Source organism: Ylistrum balloti, unplaced genomic scaffold (assembly GCF_031769215.1).
Source record: "Ylistrum balloti isolate Yb309-2 unplaced genomic scaffold, AGI_CSIRO_Ybal_v1 Utg371496, whole genome shotgun sequence".
Classification (NCBI taxonomy): domain Eukaryota; kingdom Metazoa; phylum Mollusca; class Bivalvia; order Pectinida; family Pectinidae; genus Ylistrum; species Ylistrum balloti.
Genome location: NW_026782773.1, coordinates 42406 through 66135, shown reverse-complemented (window position 1 = coordinate 66135; position 23730 = coordinate 42406). Strand labels below are relative to the sequence as shown.

The 23730-nt window shown below is 35.5% G+C and overlaps 1 protein-coding gene across 1 annotated transcript; it reads right to left on the bottom strand.

Moving 5' to 3' along the window:
- Positions 1 to 1870: 1870 nt before the first annotated feature.
- On the bottom strand, positions 1871 to 17707 carry LOC132562739 (ceramide kinase-like protein). The gene is made up of 13 exons (XM_060227498.1): positions 17521 to 17707; positions 11247 to 11522; positions 10487 to 10618; positions 9352 to 9415; positions 7798 to 7940; positions 7350 to 7424; positions 6097 to 6280; positions 5433 to 5528; positions 3843 to 3955; positions 3414 to 3628; positions 2737 to 3054; positions 2219 to 2499; positions 1871 to 1970 (listed from the first exon to the last, which is right to left on the bottom strand). The coding sequence occupies exons 1-13, from the start codon at positions 17705 to 17707 to the stop codon at positions 1871 to 1873; spliced, it is 2184 nt and encodes a 727-aa protein (XP_060083481.1).
- Between the last annotated feature and the right edge of the window lie 6023 nt (positions 17708 to 23730).

Genomic DNA, 23730 nt, shown 5'->3' with positions numbered 1-23730 from the left:
GCCATCAGTTCTAGCATTTCTAATTAACAAGAATCATTCTCAACTGGCTGTTCTTAACTTATCCATGAAATGGTATGGCCTCAATATGACTGACAACGTGATTCAGCATATGGCCTGTTTGATTGGAGTAGAAATTGAATGATTCAAGCACTAATACAGTATTTCTGATTTGATATTCCATCAACATTTAGGAGTGAAAAAAAGATACTTATACATGGCAAAAAAGACCTACAGCTATGATATATACGTTCATTGAGCAATCAATCACTTTAATGTAATCTGAATCTGTATAATTTGAACAAATTTTCACTCTCTATGACAAGTGTAATAGACATTCATTGCCTACAACATAAATAAACCACAACCATCTTACATTCTTAACATCTGTTACATTATACAGGGTGAGTTCTCAAAATGGCCATGCTAACTAAGAACACTTGTGGCATAGTATTGTTCTAAATTTCATCTCATTGACATGTTTCTTATCATCTCACAAAAAATTAAAACATTTAACAAATACAACTACATCAATCTATTCTAGACAAGCACTGTCTTACTGAAATTCTAATCTAAAATATTTGTATTCAGTTTCTGAAGTAAAAAATACATGATGTTTATGAAGATTTCAACATCATTATTGTACGACAATCTTTCACGGTTTTTTGTTTCATCTTCATAATACATGTAATAAAACATTTATTAATTCTGAATCCTTTTCAGCCAACCAGGTCACATCTCAGTATTTATCTTATCAAGAAAGAATACAAAATTTCTGAATGTAGAGAACTTCTGGTTTTTTTATTTTGTATATTTTATATATAAACTGAAAAACAAATAAAAATACCATAAAAGGTAATTTTATGGATAAGATCATTTCAATTTCTTTTTATATTGTAGACTTAAAAATTTAATTGTGATCGTTACTTAGAATATATTGATAACGTGGTTACAGCAATGGTTTTTAAAATATAACATCATATGATCTATTGTACCTCTCTTACAGGGTAGATATTATGCTCAATTGTAAATAACCATGACAGTCAGCAGGTAAATGTTACTGACATCCTGTGATTTACTGATGATATTCATTGTGAACAACTTCTTATGCGACAGATTTGAACACTAAAGATAACTGTATTTATCGTGTAATAAGCCCAGGGGCCTATCTCCAACTGTAAAAAACTCATGGCGTGGGCATATTACAGGACAGCGAGATAGCATTTCTTGATAATTCTATTAAATAGCAATCAATATTGATGGGATACCAGACATTAGCTTTTTGACAGATAAATACAGTAATAATTAAGACATAAGACTACACATTGTCAATAGACAAGATAAAGAAAGTCTTAAAATATGACTCCAAGAATTCCTTACAGTGTGGCGCACTTTTCAACACCCATTTTATATAGTGGTTACACTTCAAAACATGATATGCTTACTGATGATTGGAGATTCTTAGCTGTCGGCGATATTATTTCATCATACAATTTTTATATTGTCACATAATACTGACAGTCTCTAACAATGACATCCATGTTGTGGAAATGGCTCTTAGGTTGTGGCAATATATATCCTTTGTGGAAGATTTCAGGTGATATGTAATGACATCTCATATTCACAACACAGATGTGGTGAGATATTTAGACCAGTTTTAGAATGAATGCTGAAATATAATTTTGACAAGTCTTTTGAAAGGAATATGATGAGAATGTGCTGATATCTGTCAGTCCATCAGAGACATACAGAATTGATGAGAATGTGCTGATATCTGTAAGCCCATCAGAGACACACAACATTGATGAGAATGTGTTGACATCTGCTAGCCCATCAGAGACAGACAGAATTGATGAGAATGTGTTGATATCTGTTAGCCCATCAGAGACAGACAGAATACTGGAGAGTCTGAGAACACATGCGTATACTGTGATATTCCAAGGCCAGAGATTTTTATCAGGCCATGATGTACCCTGTAAACAAAAAGGAAAACCATTTTACAAGCAGAAATTGTAATTACCATGGTAGTCCGTGAAATATACTGACAAGGTTTTATATCTTCAACACATCATGTGACTCACTTTTATGGAAAATCAGTCAAAGAATTACCCAGTATTACAAGATTTTGTCATATGATCAGATCATCAACAACTGTTGACGCTAGGACATCCTTTGTTTCAGGATAAAAACAAGGTTTCCTTTATTATTAACAAATACTTACCTAAAACTGAGTTCCTGTTCAGTGCAAATTTCATTATCTAAATTCCACACTGATCTAGACTTAGCTGCTTCTTTCTCCTTTATCTTTTCTTCCTTTTTTATTTGCTTTGTCTTTCTCTTTAACTTATCTTTCTCAGCAAACGTCATCCGATACTGAGGCCCAACCAGCTGCTTTTCCTGCTGGGCTGTATTTATGATGACATCACCATTTTTTATTTTTGTTCGACTACCAGCAGATCCACGGCTACTTCCAGCTGAATTTCTATTAGTCCCACCAGAGCCCTTCAAAAAGTAATGAAAAAATATGTCAAAGAGATGTTCACAATTTGTTGTTAAAAACCTGTTATATACTTACATGGTAACCCATGTCAGATTTACAATGACTGCGTCAGATCAATTTAACATCATTCTCTTATACAAAAGACAATTACTAAGTAGAAACTCACATTTTTAGCCCTGAAATGTAAATGCTCAAATAATTTAGAATAAACCTTTTGTTATAACTAAATATAATATTACCTTTCTACTGGCAGGATCTGATGAGAAATCATCAACATCATCTATACCCTCGTCTTCGTCCTCATCCTCGTCATCGTCAATATCACTGATATTGTCAAGCATTTGTAAACTCTGTGTATGACGGTGCTTGGGAGTTGTCCGTTCATCTGCAATCTCCAGAACATCCATACTTTGTATTGTTCCACGCCTGTGTTTGACTGCAGACTCTCTGTACTCTATCTCACTGTAAGAGTGATCCTTGTAGTTCCATGTTGTCCGTGATCGTGGTTTAAATCGTACTTCTTTTACGCGGACCCTCTCAACAAATGGCATTGCAAACTACAAGGAACAATGTTAGCCTATTGTAATTCAAATATCGAAGTTTCAAGTGTTCAAATGATCTAAATATCGTAAAATCTGGTCAAAATGTTACTAAAGATTTTTTATCAAATCAGCTTATAAGAGTGTTGAAATTGTATTTTGATAGAAAAGTAGGCAGCAAATTTTAGGCAATCACACTAAGGTGTTACCATTTAACAATTCAGGACCCTAGGAAAGGGATCATATCAGTAAAAAATTTGATTTGTTTTTGACAATGGTTTGCTCCTTAATGCAAAATGATGCTGAGATGATACTGTCCTCTCATTTCAAAGCCAAATAGAATAAATGTTATCTTCATGTAAATTTTAAATACAAACCTGATTTTTGGAATTGCTGTGTCGTTTTAAAAACCTAACAAAATCCTTGCGTGATGTATTCTTTACCATGATTAAATTCATGGAGCCATCACACAGATGACAGAATTTATCTAAGCCCTCAGGAGCCATTTCACCGTTGCCGGGAATACAGAACAGTCCCACATTGAGGAATGAACCCTTGCATGTCTTCCACGGACTTTCTAAATTGGCTAGATCTGTAGCAGAAAGAAAACAAAGTCATGGTATATCATGGTAGACTAGATAAAGAGACTGGTATAATCAACTTTATAGAAACAATTATATATCTGATCCACACTGAATGGAAATAATTATTAGATTAAGGATCTAATCCTGTTGTGCAGGACTCATATTTACTTTTTCCAGTGTAATCATCCTCAATAAAAACCTGCATGTTGATCTTAAACTTACCCATGAAACTTTCGCTGTTGTTGGAGGTGTTGAGAGGGTCGAATGCTTGTACCTGTGTGTCATGGGTAACACTTGGAGTTTCCTCAATAACCTCTGTCCAGCATCTATTACACCTGTAGAATACACACATATCATTTAGTAGTTTTATCAGGAAATTCTTTCCCTTGCATGCTTAAGGAGATGATAATTAATCACGGAAAATACAGTGTGATATCAAAAAAACTGTAGTTACTGAATAATGAACCAGATTGTTGAAAAGTTCTCAAGATATGACATCGATCTGGAAATGGAGAGCACAGAACAGAGCACTGATATTGTATACTACGAGGGATGACTGGAAAGTTGTGAGCCTTGTGTTGAAGAAATTAAGCAGAGATGTACTTTTTCAGTGCTACTATTCCCTGACTATTTAAGGCTGTGTACCAGAAGACTGGTGTCATTTGGTCAGTTTATGTTGAAGAGGTAACACTAAAGTGAACAAGGCAAGTGACTTTTGCAAAATGGACAAAATCACTGAAAGAACAGTGATTCAATATTATCATAAGAAAGGTCTAGCATGTAAGGATATTTGTACCAACATTACATGCAGAATTTAAGCATGACAGGTAGAGCCTTGGGGATAATGCCAGTCCTCAAAGGCCTGTCTCTATGGCAACCTAAGATATGGTCCATGATATTTTTATGGCTGACAGGTCAATAACAGGGAGATGTGTAGCCAGTACAGTTGGGGTTTCACAGGAAAGAATACATTCCCTTTTTGTGGAAGATCAGTCCATCAAGACTTCTGACAGTTGATCAGAAGCACATCAGGCAGACTTTGTCGCGTGTTAATCTGAACCTATTAGAGGCAGATCCTGCTAACTTTCTGTAGAGGTTTGTGACTATTGATGACACGTGGGTCCATCATATCACCCCAAAGGCCAAACAACAGTCTTAACAATGGATGCACCTTGGTTCATCCCCGCCAAAGAAAGAAAAGAATGTTCCATCCCCTGAAAAGGTTATGGCACCGGTTATATAAGATGCTAAAAGTATTCTGATAGTAGACTATCTGCAAAAGGGACACACAATGAATGGAACATATTATGCATCATTTCTTTGGCAATTAAGAGAAATTATTAAACTCAAGTGCCGCTGAAAACTCAGAAAAGGTTTTTCCACCATGTCATTGTCAAGGCTGCCACAATTGCAGCTTTGAATTAATTGCGCATCTGCTTTATTTGTCTAATCTCGCTCCATCAGACAAAATTGGAAAAGGCCATTTCTGAAACCCACGTTCAGTTAGATGATGATATCAGACATGAAGAGAAGGACTCTCTGAACTGTCAAGACAAGCATTTCTTTGAAAATGGCATTGAGGCCCTTAAACATCACTCATAAAAGTGTATAGATACTGAAGGGGATTATGTTGAACAAAATATTGCAATATGTCTGCAAAAAGTTAAACCCTTAAACATGAGGTTCACAACTTATCAATCAGCCCTTGTATATGCCTGCCTCTCATTAAAAGCCTGGGGCCATCAAGCAACAACTATACTTTTACCTAAATTCGATACCCCTTTACATGTATAAACAAAGAAAGGCACTTACCCTGTCCTACAAGTTAAGAACTCATTGTCCATATTCTTATCTCCAGCGTGGGGTAAGGGGTCTGCTGGAATGTACTCAACCTCACATTCATACGGCCTGCAAGAGAGAAGTACTTTTTCCCAATTCATTGTATCAGAAATGCTTGAAGATTAATACATACATGTACTTTTAGCCTTTGAAAAGTAGTGTTAAAATTACTTCTTGCATTATTACAATGCTGAATAAAATATCCTTGAGTATGAGTAAGAAATATATCTTGTATTCAGTTGTAAATTTAGCTATTCTGGCTTACTTGGAGGAAATATAAATTATTCTGAAAGTACCTCTGAAATTATCATGGAGATTCACAGAAACACAGACTAGATTCATTCTGTTGATACTGGTGCTTGTAGATACTTTCTGATCTTTTAAATCACCATGACGTTAACTTACAACAGAAAGTGTCAGATCAGGATCATTTCATATGAAATAACATGGGCTATATATTTGAATTACTAACATGAATACGTATGATTGAATTGAATCATACATAATTCTTACTGAAATAGCTGCAATACATGTATATAGGCTGTCAATCAGAATGTGTACAGTAGGTTTTGTACCAATCAAAGTCCAGTGCCTGAGATTTAGGATACTAAAGTCATACATGGAACCATCCTCTTACCTCAGTTTTGACTTGGTGAGTGATTTTAACACTGCAGCGTCCAGACCTTTGACACCCAACTTCGGTTTATATCGATTGTACATGTTAAGCACATTTCCTGCAAAGCCGTATTGGGATATAAATGACCACTTCAACAACTTCTCCTCATAATAAACTGAGCATATATCCACCTGTCTGTAGTTACCTGTCAAAAATAAAAGCCTACATATCACCGTTTAACCTTTTCATCTTTAACGGTTAACGATAAGTTATCATTCTAAGTCCTAGCAGAGACATTGGTATAAATAATGGCCTCTAATACTCATATCAACTTCCTGTTTGATAGATAACACACATTTAAAACACTTATAAGTGTCAAACAGCTGGTACAAAATATCATGTTGGAAACATAATACAGTGCATTTTGGAGCATTTCCTTCAAGTTGGTAATTCAAATAGAATAAGTTAGAAGATAAGTTCGCTTCACACTGGTCATTTGTCATGGTAACAAATTTTGACATTTTGAAGAGGGCAGACAATTATACTGAGGATTAATCCTTAAAAGGACATGACAAGTGAAATGAGGAGCCTTCTATCAAGGTTTAAATTGCCACAATCAAATAAATGAAGATAAATACTGTAGCTGAGAGCTCTGCTGAAAGTCAAATACATCAACAAAGATATTCATATCAGCTACACAAAATTTGTTTATATTCTCCCTTTGTCTGAATATAAATTAATTACTTTCTAAAGAAACTACAACACAAGGAATGGAAGGATACTCGCTACTCTTTTAATTACCACAATTCGTTCATACAACCACAACAATGTCAATGCTTTTGCTATTCTGCCCGTATATTATATTATACACACTCACAGCATTTTTCTTTTTTTTTTTTAAGTTTACACGTCTGAACCTGACGAGTAACGCGCGTCGAAATGACCTTACCCCACTCTACCCGTGCGTGTATCACATGCTAACCGACGATACCCGAAAATCACCGAAAGTTAATTACATATATATAGGTCTGAAGTTGTAACCCAGGTATTTAGGGAGAAAACTAAGTGTTGGTAAATGTAGCTATTGACTGTGATTATAAAGACTAACAAACGACGATGTCTCACCTAGAATCATGATACCCGAAAATCACCGAAAGTTAATTACATATATATAGGTCTGAAGTTGTAACCCAGGTATTTAGGGAGAAAACTAAGTGTTGGTAAATGTAGCTATTGATTGTGATTATAAAGACTAACAAACGACGATGTCTCACCTAGAATCATATGAATAGCTGCCGTAACAGTATCACCAATACCAAGGACAGATCCAGCAATCTGGTTTGTTGTTCCTGCAAAAATACTGGATCTTCACACTTTGTAATCAAAGTTCTGCAATTTCTCATATCTAATTTTCTCCTTTCCTTGAAATTAACATTTGTTTTCTCATTGTTCCCTTATTTTGGCCACATTCTTCATATCTAAGATAACATTTTTTTCTATTCCTTCACCACAATTAATTCTAACCAATTTACTATTTCCAATCAATTCGGATAAAAAAACAGTGCATACACTTAAGATGTGCTTCCTTCAGTAAACAAGATAAGATTTAACCTCAGGTGCAAAAAGCACAGTACTTAATCTCTTTGGTCAATGAAAATGGAGATAATTCTGAAATTTTTAATCATTTCCATAATGGCAGGACAGACCAGGACAAAATCTCACCTGTTGGAAAGATACACAGAGGAACATTACAGGCGACTGGGGTGAAGCCGTACTTGATCTCCACATCATTAATTGCCTGAATCTTGTTCATCAAACCTGTAGCCACTTGGTTGACTGTACCATCGCCTCCCATACAAGCAATGCTAAAACACAAACAGATGATCCTATTGAAATTCTACAATAAAAGTCAACAACACCCTTAGTCACTGTTGTCAGAGAGATGATCTTGTTAAACTTCTACAACACCCCTAGTCACTGTTGTCAGAGAGATGATCTTGTTAAACTTGTACAACACCCCTAGTCACTGTTGTCAGAAAGAGGACATTGTTAAACTTGTACACAACACCCCTAGTCACTGTTGTCAGAGAGATGATCTTGTTAAACTTCTACAACACCCCTAGTCACTGTTGTCAGAGAGATGATCTTGTTAAACTTGTACAACACCCCTAGTCACTGTTGTCAGAGAGATGAGCTTGTTAAACTTGTACAACACCCCTAGTCACTGTTGTCAGAGAGATGATCTTGTTAAACTTCTACAACACCCCTAGTCACTGTTGTCAGGGAGATGATCTTGTTAAACTTCTACAACACCCCTAGTCACTGTTGTCAGAGAGATGATCTTGTTAAACTTCTACAACACTCCTAGTCACTGTTGTCAGAGAGAGGACCTTCACTGTTGTCAGAGAGAGGATCTTCTTCTACAACACCCCTAGTCACTGTTGTCAGAGAGAGGACCTTGTTAAACTTGTACAACACCCCTAGTCACTGTTGTCAGAGAGATGATCTTGTTAAACTTCTACAACACCCCTAGTCACTGTTGTCAGGGAGATGATCTTGTTAAACTTGTACAACACCCCTAGTCACTGTTGTCAGAGAGATGATCTTGTTAAACTTGTACAACACCCCTAGTCACTGTTGTCAGAGAGAGGACCTTGTTAAACTTCTACAACACCCCTAGTCACTGTTGTCAGAGAGAGGATCTTGTTAAACTTCTACAACACCCCTAGTCACTGTTGTCAGAGAGATGATCTTGTTAAACTTCTACAACACCCCTAGTCACTGTTGTCAGAGAGAGGACCTTGTTAAACTTGTACAACACTCCTAGTCACTGCTGTCAGAGAGAGGATCTTGTTAAACTTCTACAACACCCCTAGTCACTGTTGTCAGAGAGAGGACCTTGTTAAACTTCTACAACACCCCTAGTCACTGTTGTCAGAGAGATGATCTTGTTAAACTTCTACAACACCCCTAGTCACTGTTGTCAGAGAGATGATCTTGTTAAACTTGTACAACACTCCTAGTCACTGTTGTCAGAGAGAGGATCTTTTTAAACTTGTACAACACCCCTAGTCACTGTTGTCAGAAAGATGAACTCATTAAACATCTACAACACTCCCAGTCACTGTTAAATATTATTTGATGATTTTTGTTGTTGACAAGAATGTTGATTCTTGTAAAGAAAGCCTGTTTTTAAAATCTCTAACAAAACTTCAGTTTGGTTGGGTAGACATACTAAATGCACACTTGAGACCCTATTCCGTATACTGTACTCACCAGTCATAATCATCCAAATTGATGTGCACCATTTCTTGTTTGATATATTCAGAATGTTGTATTTCTGGAAAAAAAGACATATATTTCATAGTAAGCATATAACGATTATATCCTTTTTTATGTCAGGCTTATTTAACTCTATCTCCCCTATAGATATCTGACACCTCCTTTTTTCTTTTGAAAATACTCTAATGATCAAATAAAGGGACAAAGTGCTCAAGCTACTTTACAAGTGACAATAATACTGATATTCATCAAATGTTATGAGAGCATAACAAAAATTTGACCTTGACCTTAAATGACCTTAAGAATACAAGAATACTGGATTCACACTTCAAAATACACTACATTACATCTTAATATTACAATGAATTACTATGTAAAATATAGGTAAGATGTGTTAGTATTTTCTGGGAAAAAATATTAAATGACCCAAATATTATGGACTTCTTACTTACATCTAATAATTCAACATGTCAACTTGTCATCAAAAACTCTTTGAAATGATGAAAGGCCTTAAAACGTTTTGATATATTAGATATTTGTCTGATGAAGGGAAATTTAAATAAATGTTTACAACATATTTCTAATTCATTTATAAAATAACCAAGCATATTTATCAAAATATGAGAGAAATTACTTTTTTAACACCAACATATACTGTCAGGCATAACAACATAACATTCCAAATTTTATGTCTGATGTACACGATAAAAAACTTGATGAGAAATACTTGAAGTATTGTCATTTTACTGAATGTGAGTCTTTACGGAGAAAAATATCAAACTTGGGTCATGGTGACCTCATTTTATATAAGTATGCAACAAATCACATGACCATTTTGTATCTATGCAAGTCTGAGTATCATTAGACATATCTGTATGCATAAATTAACAAGATTTTATTGACTCTTCAGAATTATCAGTTAATATTGAAATAAACTTGAAAGGTCAAGTAGAGGTCACAGAGATCTAAAAAATGTTAGTAGTGGACAGCGGTCATCACCTTACCATAATGTACCTTGTAACATACAAGTATGGAAACTACAAGGGGAAACATGGACAAGGTAAACACCACAATCCCTCTGACTTTGAAGATGCGATACCAATATGTGTATAAAATGATGACAACCTACCCACACAATCTACATCAACACCTGCTGCTTGAAGCAGAGGCAAGACTTTGTTTTTGTATAACTCTTTACTCAAGTGATGTCCGGCTAGAATTTGCATAAACAGCTTCACTGACTGTGGTCGACCAGGAAGTTCTGAAAATATCACATGTGAGAATACAAACTGACTGAATTTCATGTGGAGATTTTTACACACAAACTATTTACTCAAAGATTCAATATGAGCTGTTAACAATGCTTGTGTTATTAAGTATAAGTAGTATCAATGGTCCAACGGCACAGTTAACACTTAAAGAACAGTTCAAATACACATTTAAGACTTTCACAGCTAAATTTCCTTATAGCAATCCTGTCAACTTTTCCATTTGAGTCCTTAAGCACAGTGCATGTGAGTTATGAAACAACTTCAATTCCTAACTTCGTGGTTCATATATATGTAAAATTTATTGATATTTTTAATCTACATATGGACTATGAGGTTGGGAATTCGTGCAAAGTCTCTATGTCCTTGAAGTACTGTTCTTCAACAGCTACCTAATTAATCCTATCTTCACCTTTTTTGTTTCTGATGGAAGGCTAAGGAATGGTGTAGTAACACTAAGGTAACAAATGGACGTGAATAACTAAACTGACTGTAATATCAGGAAGTTTGAAAGTCTCTAAATAAACAAGAACTTGAGAATCAATAAACAATCAAAATAATGACTAATTCTCTATGAAAATCAATCAATACACAGAAAACAAGAAATTACAATAAACTCACCTCTGATGTAGTTGGATATCCTTTCGCTATACTTTGTACACAGATTTTCACTAGGATGTTCAAATTCTATAACCCTTTCTCGTAACGTGTTTGGTCCAAAGCATTCATACGTGTATACAATAAATCCTAGACACATTCCATCACCGTCCTTCCGACCCTTTTTTCGACGTTTTATTTTCACACCAAGAACATGGTGAAGTTCCAGTGTTTCCGTGTTTGGGAGGGCAGACTTAGAAGATCGGAATAGAGATAATCTTTTTCCCTTGGATTTTCGAGCTGAAGAAAACACAAAAAAGATCTTCATGTGTGTGAACAGAAAAACTAGCTAATACAATTTCGTTGTTTGAATTGCGAAAGGAAATACCAAAATATAAAACAGGGACAATTTCACACCAATGGAAGGACATATATTGACCATGGTGGAACTAACCCTTTTTATAGTCCAGCAATGCAACACAGCCTCAACTACCACCACCCTGCAGTTTGAAATCAAGGAGGAGGGTTGGAACCCAGGTAATGGCTGGGATTAGAAGATCGTACTTGAATAGAGATAATCTTTTTCCCTTGGATTTTCGAGCTGAAGAAAACACAAAAAAGATCTTCATGTGTGTGAACAGAAAAACTAGCTAATACAATTTCGTTGTTTGAATTGCGAAAGGAAATACCTAAATATAAAACAGGGACAATTTAACAGACTCTTGATACATTTTGTATTATCATACACAGCCATAATGTGTATTGCAACTTACGAAAATGGAACCACTAATTTAAATCAATGGACAGGACATATATTGACCATGGTGGAACTAACCCTGAATGGCGCTGATGATCAGCCATATAGTCTTGTTACGTTGCAGCAATGCAACACAGCCTCAACTACCACCACCCTGCAGTAGCGTTGAAATCAAGGAGGAGGGTTGGAACCCAGATGTAATGGCTGGTAGGACTATACCTACAGACTTGGTAACATTCTACATGTACTTGGTAGGACTATACCTACAGACTTGGTAACATTCTACATGTACTTGGTAGGACTATACCTACAGACTTGGTAACATTCTACATGTACTTGGTAGGACTATACCTACAGACTTGGTAACATTCTACATGTACTTGGTAGGACTATACCTACAGACTTGGTAACATTCTACATGTACTTGGTAGGACTATACCTACAGACTTGGTAACATTCTACATGTACTTGGTAGGACTATACCTACAGACTTGATAACATTCTACATGTACTTGGTAGGACTATACCTACAGACTTGGTAACATTCTACATGTACTTGGTAGGACTATACCTACAGACTTGGTAACATTCTACATGTACTTGGTAGGACTATACCTACAGACTTGGTCACATTCTATGTGTATTACTTTTAATACATGACTTATGCATGATCCAGAAATAAGGTATCTCACTACTAGGTGTTCATTGATCTTTGCTTTTTACTACCTGCTTATATCACAATTTTGCCGGTGAAATATAGAATTTCATTGATTTGATAAAAACTTGTATGACAAAATATAGCTACATTTAACTTTCATTGGTGCTTTGCACTCGTGAAATATATATATTCTGTCATATTCATAAAGTATTGATATGATATCAAAGAGAAATCCACTGAACATCATCTATGTACTTTTATAAACTGTTTTCTTTGAAATTGAGAAGATGATAGTCCATATATTCCTTTGAGCTGACCAGGGGCGAAAACATTGAACAAACCTAAAATTTAACCCCATAAACAGTATTTTCAAAATCATTGGAAAACTCAAAAACATTATCAACATATCAACTCATATGAAATAGTTATACAAATTATATAAAATATTTTTTTAATTATGTGCAGCATTTTTCCTTGACACACACCTTAAAATATTTATAAATTCCCCATTTTATGAACCATAAAACTACTCTGTAACATTTCAGACATAATTACAAATACAGATCCTGTCCAGATATAACTGACAGTTTGACATTTCACTACTGCAGGTTTTCACAACCACAGGAGGAGTGCTATAAATAGGTTGATCAAGTCCCTCATAAAGTGATTAAATGTGTACACAGATCATGATAAAAGGCCTGTAAATCAGGTACCAGTAGATGGTCAGTTCTTCTATATATCATGATCACTGGTCAGCAAACTTCGGACACAGCTTGACCTCTATCTAAAGGGATTAATTTTTAGGTTAGAGCAAGAATTTTCAAGCATATTTCACTACAAAACCAGACCTTTATGTATACATTAATATTTACAGAAGTTATCTTCAAGAACAGTTCACTTCTCCAGTTCTGCATGAGCATGGAAATTAACACCTACCCTCTCTGTTAGTCAAGTTGACACAGTTTAAAAATGTTAAGTGCTTACTGTAGAGGAGTAAACAGCCAAGATAAATTTGTAAGTGAAATTTTATTAATGACACTGCTATAACTATAACAGATCTGATGATTTATATATATATATATACATCTGTAAGTTCAGCATATGTATTTGCCCACCAATAATTTAACATCAGCTTTGGATATATTTACTGATAAACAGCTGTACTAGCACAAATGAGAATGTGGAACAGGAGAAGATTAAAACATGTTTGTACAGGCACATTCTTTGACATCTTCGAAGTAATATCAGAAAAATTACAGCCTAAACTCCATTTTATTCTCTCACGTTTTGATTATTCTACTTATAAAATCTTAAACAACTGTGGTACGTCATGCCCTTGTGACATGTACACCAAAACTAAACAATAATTTTAATCAATGAATTTTTGTTTTGATCTGTCCACTTGATCTCTCATCACCTGCAAATATTTCATGTATTGTGTCATCATTATCTTCATACCTGATAGAGAAGTTCTGGGCAGGCTAGACTAATTACCTATTACTGGATAATGGTATACAAATCTTTAAAAACCTGATCGAAGAAACACCTGTATTTTTCTTAGCCCAAAGCTTGATACATCTGTCAATTTGGTGAACACTGACAAGCACCTGGGTGTTGAAAATAACTTAGAATGTAAGAGATGAAACATTTTTTTCATATTCTATTGCCTTCTGTTTTGTCGTTTTCTTCCATTGTATTCATTCAGCTATTTACTTTCCTATGTAAACCAGCTAGCTGATAGACTACATCCTGGCGGAAATGCTGTAGAATACTTAGGTATGATAGTGTTGAATAATTGATACCTGTATATCAAGGCCGAGATCTTGGGTGTTTAAGGTACGATTGGTTACCTGGCTTGTATTGATCATGTCACAAGGAGTAACATTGTAGGTTAGATGAACAAAAACCATATTTTTAAAAAACCCACTTGAATTTACAACAATTTCATGTCAAATCACAACTTTCATTAGGTATATATAAACTAACTAAGCCTCACATAGTGACTGAAATCATGTGAAATTCTGCTTACAGAATGAAGAAATCATTTATCAGTCTATGTAATCTATAGTATAAAGTACGTATGTGTAACTAGTATGAACCCAGAGGGTGAGGTGCTGGCTTACAGTATGTACTCCATAGACTGAGGGTAAGAGTATACAGCGTTGTTGTTCACACTTCCTGCCTGTTTAAATCTATTTATTTCAATGCCTCCGCTAGGAATGAACCCGGGACCCCTGGCTTACTAGTCTGACGCTCAACCAATCAAGCTGATGAGAAGTTCTCTCTAGCCAAGTGGTATATTGCGACTAGTATTTTACCAGGGCTACATACTCCTCCTCCAGGAAATAACTTGTCCTCGAGTTTCCAGGGGTTACAGCGATACTGGTGGGGCAAGGCTAAGTACTATTCCCAGGTTCCTACACGGACGCCAATGTAACAGAGGTCATTATTTATTTCAATGCCTCCGCTAGGAATAGAACCCAGGACCCCTGGCTTACTAGTCTGACGCTCAACCAATCGAGCTAAAGAGAAGTTCTCTGTAACCAAGTGGTATATTGCGGCTAGTATTTTACCAGGGTTACATACTCCTCCTCCAGGAAATAACTTGTCCTCGAGTTTCCAGGGGTTACAGTGATACTGGTGGGGCAAGGCTAAGTACTATTCCCAGGTTCCTACACGGATGCCAATGTAACAGAGGTCATTATTTATTTCAATGCCTCCGCTAGGAATAGAACCCAGGACCCCTGGCTTACTAGTCTGACGCTCAACCAATCGAGCTAAAGAGAAGTTCTCTCTAGCCGAGTGGTATATTGCGGCTAGTATTTTACCAGGGTTACACTATTTTCAATCTTCAGAGCATAAGAGTAGTAAAGAAGACAGAGTTTATAGGTCCTGACTTTGACCCCTAGTGGAAGCATTGAAATGAATAATGATCTCAGTTTCATTGACAACCGTGTATATCATTAGGCAATGACAAAATGTCACAGAAGAAATGCTGCTGAAAGTCCTACTGCTTTTATCTACTTAATCTGTACTCTTGAAACATTTGGATAACAGATTTGAAAAAAAGTATGCAGTACCTTTTCTGCTAAACATTTTGGCATGCTAAGAGTTTAATCACTGATCTAGCTGTCTCCATTATATCCAAAAACATTGCTATCAAATCAAAATCAAAATCAAAATTTTAAATTCCAAATCCACTAAATATCCTTTGTGTTTATATAAGTTAATATTGATGTACCTATTGTAAAAATTGGTTGATCTGACAAGAATCTCCGGTGTGATTACACTGTAAATCAGATTATCTTAGATTATAGCCAGATCAACTTGTAGAAGAAATTATAAAAATAAGGGTTACCCTAATGTACATAAAGTTGAAATAACAGTAGATTGTCAGATTTATCCGTAATATTGTGTGTGCCCTCCCCAAACAGCTTAAACATATCTAGTTCTAAGTTCCACAGAGTTCATAAGGACATCGACTATCAGAAAGTCCCTATAAACTCTTGCAATGAGTGGCCTAGTGCTATCCTGATGAAAGGTCAAATGGTACCTCATAATGAAAGAAACAACAGGATCTCATCTTGATTGCATACAGCTGTTAAATTCATATTAATGATCACTAAAGGTGTCTTTAAACCATGGAAACTTCTTCCCCAAGACATTACTGAACCACCCATAAATCTGTCATGCTCCAAAACACAAGTGTCTACAAGACAGTCTCCTTGATGCGGGCACGTTGACAGCCATCTGATTGAAATAACCAGAACCAATATTCATCCATGAAGGTCATGGATCTCCATCAAAAAAATCTGGGCACATGTGCCATCAACCAATATGGCCTGATCAAAGTTGAGCTGTACTCGCAATGTGGGTGTAAATTTGCCTGTGACAGTCTTCTTCTCACAGTTTTTAGGTGAATTTGATGGCTTCAGTTACCTATGGGTTTTTATGCTGTTTCAGCTGCCGTTAACCTGTCACACAAGTGGGCAAGCAAAATGAACCTTAGTTGATGTTGCAACCTTTCCCATGGATGACTGGATCTCGGTCTGTCATCAACTCTCCCCATGGTGTTGAGATGTAAAACTAACCAAATTATAGTTGATTTGTGGACTCCATTGTGAGTAGTGACCTACCTCCCATGAACTTTGCAGGCGCCTATGACCCTTCTTTCTGACAGGCATATAAAAACAAGTTGAGATAATGATGCTCCATAATGCACATAAATGGTAACAATGTACAGAACCCTTGAAATCTGATTTGGATATATTATGTTTAAAGTCTGTTGATAGACATGCAAGAGTTGATTGATAGGCCCCCTCATCTCTATTAAGAAACAGCCAGATACAGAAAAAAAGCATTACAATTTGCAGGTCAAGGAACCATCTAGATTACATTAATAACTTAATGAATTAGCAGTGTTATGCCTCTTCTGATATAAAAGTAAGTTATTCATTACAAAATATCTTATTAATTCAAAAAGATTTAACCGAGATTGGACAATAGACAATGCCTATAAAAGTCCCGTCTCTTATAACAATCAGTATATGATACATGCAGTAATTATCCACACATTGCTCCATCAAAAAATGGAAATCAAGAATGCAATCTTTTGTAAGAGTATTTCAGTTAGCTATATTCTTAACGATTGTTAGTCTCTCCTTTTTAAGTCCTCTCAATAAATATGACTCATTCTCACACTGTGAGTGTGTTTTTTTTAAGCCGCTAATAGTACAATGCTTAAAATAACAAAATATTCACGATATCAGAATAGTCTGTTGAGGCTTAGAAAACAAAATGAAACAGAAGTCTTCCATGTGGAAATACTAGATTGTGTTACAGGGATAAATTATTGTTAATAAAATTGGTGTAAGATACGATACCTCTGTTTGGATTGACACTTATCCAGCTGAGAGTCGCCTCCGCCATCGAGAGGGTAACATCGAAACCATCGCCATCGACATCGAAAATATTTGTGATATCCTCGACATCTGCAAATAAGTTCTTATGTGGAGCTCCAAAAGTCCGCATGATGGGGTTGCCGTCATCATCAAACGTATACTCATTCATGTTTTTCATATGTTAACGCACTTCTAAACTGGTAACCACTCTTCTAATCAAGACATAACACAGGAAGTAGCCATTTCCCACAAGGACTGAAGGTTATACGACGCACTGATTGGATCAGAAATACTTATTAACCTCTTGGGGTCAGTAACTATAGGAATAACGTAAACACATGGCGGATGGCTTAGAGCAACTCGTGTGCACTCAAGCGCTAACTGTCAACACGTTAATGACATTTTAAAACTGTTGTTGGAGAGCGCATGCGTTCGATATAAGACACGTGTATCAAAACAACACTTATTAAAAGCACACTGATTTGCATTCAAATATAGAAAAAGCACTTCTGCGGATCAAAAGTTTTGATCGCAATTTCATATTAGTGAAAGCCACTGAGTATACAAGAGGCAAGGAGGGCCTGTTTCTGTCGATTCAATATCAAAGCTAATTTAGAGAAATGTTAAAATATCTTAATACCATAATGCGTCAAGTTTGTGTTCAAGGTGCCCGTGTATATTGAAAAAACACAAAAAAACACAATTAAAAAAAAGTAGAATGAATAAACACTGCTGGTCTGCATGTATAAAATGTACATGTATATCACACAGGTGGAGAGAACTTCTCTTTAGCTTGCTTAGTTGACTGTTAGACTAGTACGCCAGAAGTGTGGGGTTCAAATCCTAGCAGAATACATAATAATCTCTTTTACATAAAATGAAGAATAATTGTCTCAATACTGTGGTTTTCCTAGTAGTCTTTTTTCAAGTTGAATTAAACGTTTCATCTTAGTGATCATGAAAATAGGTTATGATCATTCATGTGAGAAAATTTCTACTCTTGTACATTCTGCCCAAATTCTATGACCCTTGGTCCTCTGGAATTAAGAAGATTCTTAAAGGTTTTTTAATTGTTCAAAGCCAAAATTAGCATGCTTCAGCCTAATCATTACTTAAGCTGACCCTTCATTCAAATGCATTACATAAGAAAATGGCTTACATTGCTTATCTACACCAATATACATGTACTAAATCATTATCACTTTAGATCTTGTGAATCAATGGAAGTTCTTCGGCATCTCAAACATGTTTGCTCCCCAAATCCGAAATTAGTCATTTATATTTGAAATTAAATTTTATCCCAAGTACCTGCTACCACAATGACATATGACATATACATGGGGTCTGTTGAAGTTTGAGAAAGTGACTAAAAGTTTTTTTTTTTTTTTTTTGTTTTTTGTTTGTTTTGGTTATTTTTTGTTTTTGTTTTTATTTACCTTGAAAGCAGATAAAGCTCATTTTTATGAGGAAACTTCATATCGCCCTACTCTGGGAACCTGCTAGCAAAATGACAGGTCTATGGGTCTTCTTGAACATGAGAAGCTCTTGGTTTTTTTTTTAATTTTCAGCTTATTTGACCTGTGAGGTCAAGATAATACATTTGAGCAAGATATCTAACTTTCAGGACCCTGTTTTCTGGAACTTCAGATAGATGATTACCCATTTTGTTTCTAGCTCATTTTGACCAAGGTAATACTGAAAGTCGGTCAAGATAATTTACACGCCGAATCATTCATAGTACTCTAATCAAGGTACTTGCTGGCTAGATAACAGAATTTGGATAAGGTGAGTTGTACAAAATCATATCAATACAAACTTGCTTTTATTTTCTTGAAATTTTTAAAAAAGATGTCGGACTGACAGACAGACAAGTGATGGTTTCTCCACTTTAACACTAGCTCAGACATTGTGAGCTCTACTTCTTGCCTGTTTAAAAAAACAAACCCATGCAACATTGGGTGTTTTGGAGGGGTTTGTATTATTGATGTTCTTTGATAGTGTCTGCAGTGTTGGGCTGCTTATCATACAACATGTGAATAAATATCCTAACAGTTCATCAAATATTCTGTCAACTTATAACACACACTTACAATTAAAACAAGATACAGCAAAGACACTGCCATAATTTGAACACACTGGAATAATCCAATGACATTTCAGCCACTTCCAAGATATCCAAAAGAGGTATACGCCAGCTGGGTTGACGCCCAAACAGAAACTAATCAACACTCGCTCTTGCATGTTGTCGCAGGCTGGTGCACCAGATGTTTCTGGAATGTTTTTGCAACCTCTTCACTTATCCTGCTCCATCAATATGGACAACAATGCTTGTTTGTTTCCTCTCACCTTATCCCTAACACTGCATACGGTAATTCTTCCACCTTTCTTTCCTCCTCCTCTTCCATATCCAGCTAGAATCAACCCCTGCTTGTCTGCTTTCTGTCCCCACTAGTTTCCTCCAGCTTGGTGCTTTGAGGCCTCTGCTTCTGTTTATCTGCCTTCTTCATTCTATTTTCCAATGGAATCATTAGCTCATAACCATTAACGCCAGATCGGAGCCAGAGGACTACAAACATGGTGTCTGAGCACAGTGATGTCAAAGGCACCTCTATTGAGAAACTCATTCTCTGATGGATGTCTTCCCTAGATTCCCAGTCTCCCGGTGTTGCTAATATCCTACTAGCTTTCATTTTATCCTTCCTACCTGCTCCATATTTCACAAATTGACAAATTTTGTTTCTTTGGTAATTGGCTGCATCTTCCGTCTGGTGCAGTTGAGGCTTAATGCCATCTCTGGTTGTGCTGCCATGTATATCTGCTTTTCATCATGCTCAGTGCAATAGTTTGGCTGCACAATACACAGCAGCATTACCTTAAGTGTCCAAGTTCTGTATTCTCAATGGTCAGCACTGCCCAATCATCGTCTAGAAATAGCTACCAGACCAGAATGGCCTGACACCCAAGTTCCAATGAGGTCCACAAGCCAGAATCTAGCCGATGCTGTATCAAGTGCCCATTTGGCATTTCCCTTCCTTGTCTCTCTACCCATTTCCCCCTCCCTATTTGTTTACTTTGTCCCTAAGCATGATCAATTGTAACACTTCGGTTGCCATGAACTCCCCAGTCACTGATTTGAGTTGAAGTTTAAAGTCTGGTTTCTGAGCTGTACAAGTCTACACTACAGGAGTTAGCTCAACTGATGCTGCAGATATCTACAGGTCTTCCTCTTCATTGCTTCTACAGCAGTGAGAGGTACTTCATAGATCAGAAATGTCCTTATGAACCTTAAGACAATAACCCTGCTGGTATATCCAGGTCTTGAATTTCCCTGGGAGTCCATTTTGTCAATTGCCCTAATCCACTCTTCAGTCTATTTATTCCTGCCTCTTATCAATCTCTATTTTTACAGTATGTTTCAGGTAAGAGAAGAGCAATGGATACACTCTTCAATGTCATGGTAATAAAGCCTTCCAAGTTTCAAAGAAGTTGATTTATACATGTATAATGCAACCATTCCAATATTAAATGATACACATTTCACAAAATCAAAAATCCATGCATATTTGATGATTTTCTATAATCATGAATACCGTAGAAATTGACCTTGAAATTCTTTTGAGGTATTCTGATATACACTCTCATTTAAGATTTTGACCAAACTCCCTTCAGAAATGATGTCATAAATGAAGTCAAGGAAATGGTAAAGGACATTTTATGATGACTAACAACAGGCAGAACAGACTAACAACAGGCAGAACAGTCTAAAACCCTGTTGGTTGTCTCACAGGTAATTATCACAATCCAGTATCCTGTGCGGTAATCAAGCCTGGATTATTGTTATATTTACTGAGTGGGAGTGGACTAGGACTCAATACCAGCCTTACCAGTAATTAGATTTAAAAGACATGTCAATGCTCTACAGTAGTCTTTGACTGATGGTATGATGGCAAAGCAGGTGATTTATCAGCAAGTGGTATGGTAAAACTATTACTGACCTGTTTTCATGTGAATACACAGATTTATTAACCCTCAAAGGTGAGAGCAAATGAATCCTTGTATTCACCTGAAAACTGGTCTATAATTGAATAAAATTGTTCTAGGGACGAAGGGCAACACGCTGGGTTAACAATGATAACCAAACATAAAAATCAATGATATAAACACATTCATAAAGACAGAATCCATATTTATTCCTGAACATAATCATACTTGCACACCATCTTAACACAGGACAATAAACCTATTGAATCATGGTCTGTTTGTATCTACATTTGACCCTTGATCATAAGGTTATTAATTTCGAAAGTGATTGTGTAAGAATCCAGGACAGTTTTATCAAGTTTCATTTAAGCTAATTTGTACTTCAAAGTATATACATCAAATCAAAATTTAGATCTTACGGTTGGTATGGCCAACTAACAAAAATTGAGCAGGAAACCACTTTCAGTATTATATAACATCTTTGATATCAATTTTGAACTGCAGATCCAGACAAATTTAGATGCATTAGAACTTCAAAATTATTTCACTTAAACTACATATGAAAAGATAGAGATCCAAGATGGCAAGGAGGCCATCATGATAAATTCTAATTTTAGGCTGAAATTGAATTTAAAAGCATAGTTCAAACTATAAGCATTCAAAGAAAGTTTCATGTAAAATCTTTTTTTTTTCTTTCAAGAATTTTTGAAGAAATTATTGCATGCAAAGTTGGTGCTGCTGAAAACAGTGCTGTTGACCATGTGATCTTTATACATATATTGTGTATGCTGCCTTTCAAGGTACTAAGATTACCACAGCATGTAACATAAATGTAATTTAATCATAAATTTGAGGTCTACCAAAACGATTTGAAATCTGATATTAAATCAAGTATATATAAGCCAATGGAACATGAAAATGCTGTCCAGAATTTTTTTCAATTCTTCTTATGTTTGTGTCAAAACTTGTACAAGCAATCTTTAGATCTGTTGTTGTCATTTTTAACCAAAGCACTGGAAATATCAAATAAACGACCAAATATAGCCTCTCTTGAAATTACTCATCCTTCCTAACATACTCACACACACTTTTTTATAATTCACTCATAACATTATACATACGGTTTTTATAACAAGTTACTGTGAAAAAGATATGTTAAATTTCTTGTGATGAAATGAAAAAATGAAATTAACACACCATTGTCATCTTATGAAATATCCAAACTTGATGTACTGAACTTTTAATTCACTGTACAATAGACTATGACAATGTTCCTGTAAATTTAAAGCTGCCAGCAGAATGTATACAGCACAGCTGTCTTACTGTTTTAGTACAGTTACATTAGACAAAAGAAAAATTAATATTGTAAAAATAATTTTAACTCTAAATTTATGAATTTGTTATTCCATCCGCCTCCTCTTACCAAATAATTTATTTTCTACACCAAAATATCCATATTAAAGTGACTTTACATTTTGGCAGGACTAAATTGAACTTTACAGTATATAACAAGTTACCTATAAGTCTGCAGTATTATTCTGTGATCATACTTGGTATCCTATATCACATCACTTATACTAATCCATAGAGCTCTTGGTCAAAGGAACAAGAGTCACAATGTAACAGGATTATATTGTTGGTCATAAGCACTTTCAAGTAAAAAAAAGAAGAAAAAAAATACAGTAAATACCACACTCACTGAAAAAACTGAAGAACCTCATATCATTCCAGAATTAAAACATGCTTTTTGTAGATTTTCAAAAGCAATAGGTAACTGTATTGGAAGTATTCAGTGTCTTGATCAAGAGCAAAGAAGATCATAATTACAATACTGAACACATTAGAGTACTTGTGGAAATTCTTATGGAACAATCTTAATGCTTATTTCAATACTTATGTTTTAAAGAAACAATTTGGTTAGCAAACACGTATGACATCCACCAGGTACTGAAAATATGTCACTCCTGATGAAAGTTTACAAAGTTATTAACAGTAATTTATTGTTATTGCCTTTTATGACTACTTTATTTTTTGGAAAGCCAATGATATTTTAGAAAATACTTCCTCAATATAGCAACATCATGACAACCTACCTTAATAAATTTGATTTCACTCTGAGTGTAAAAAATAGCACTGACAGCAAAATGTATTATTAAAAAAAATATACAGGTAATTCCTTATTTAAATGAATGAAAAATGCCTGCACAAACA

What these genes read in the sequence shown, in the direction of transcription:
- LOC132562739 (XM_060227498.1), bottom strand. Translation starts at nt 17,707, where the DNA reads ATGAATGAGTATACGTTTGATGATGACGGCAACCCCATCATGCGGACT. An exon ending in ACAGCAATTCCAAAAATCAG is followed by an intron (nt 3,055 to 3,413) that starts GTTTGTATTTAA and finishes TGTTCCTTGTAG; the next exon opens with TTTGCAATGCCATTTGTTGA. An exon ending in GAACAGGAACTCAGTTTTAG is followed by an intron (nt 1,971 to 2,218) that starts GTAAGTATTTGT and finishes TTTTGTTTACAG; the next exon opens with GGTACATCATGGCCTGATAA.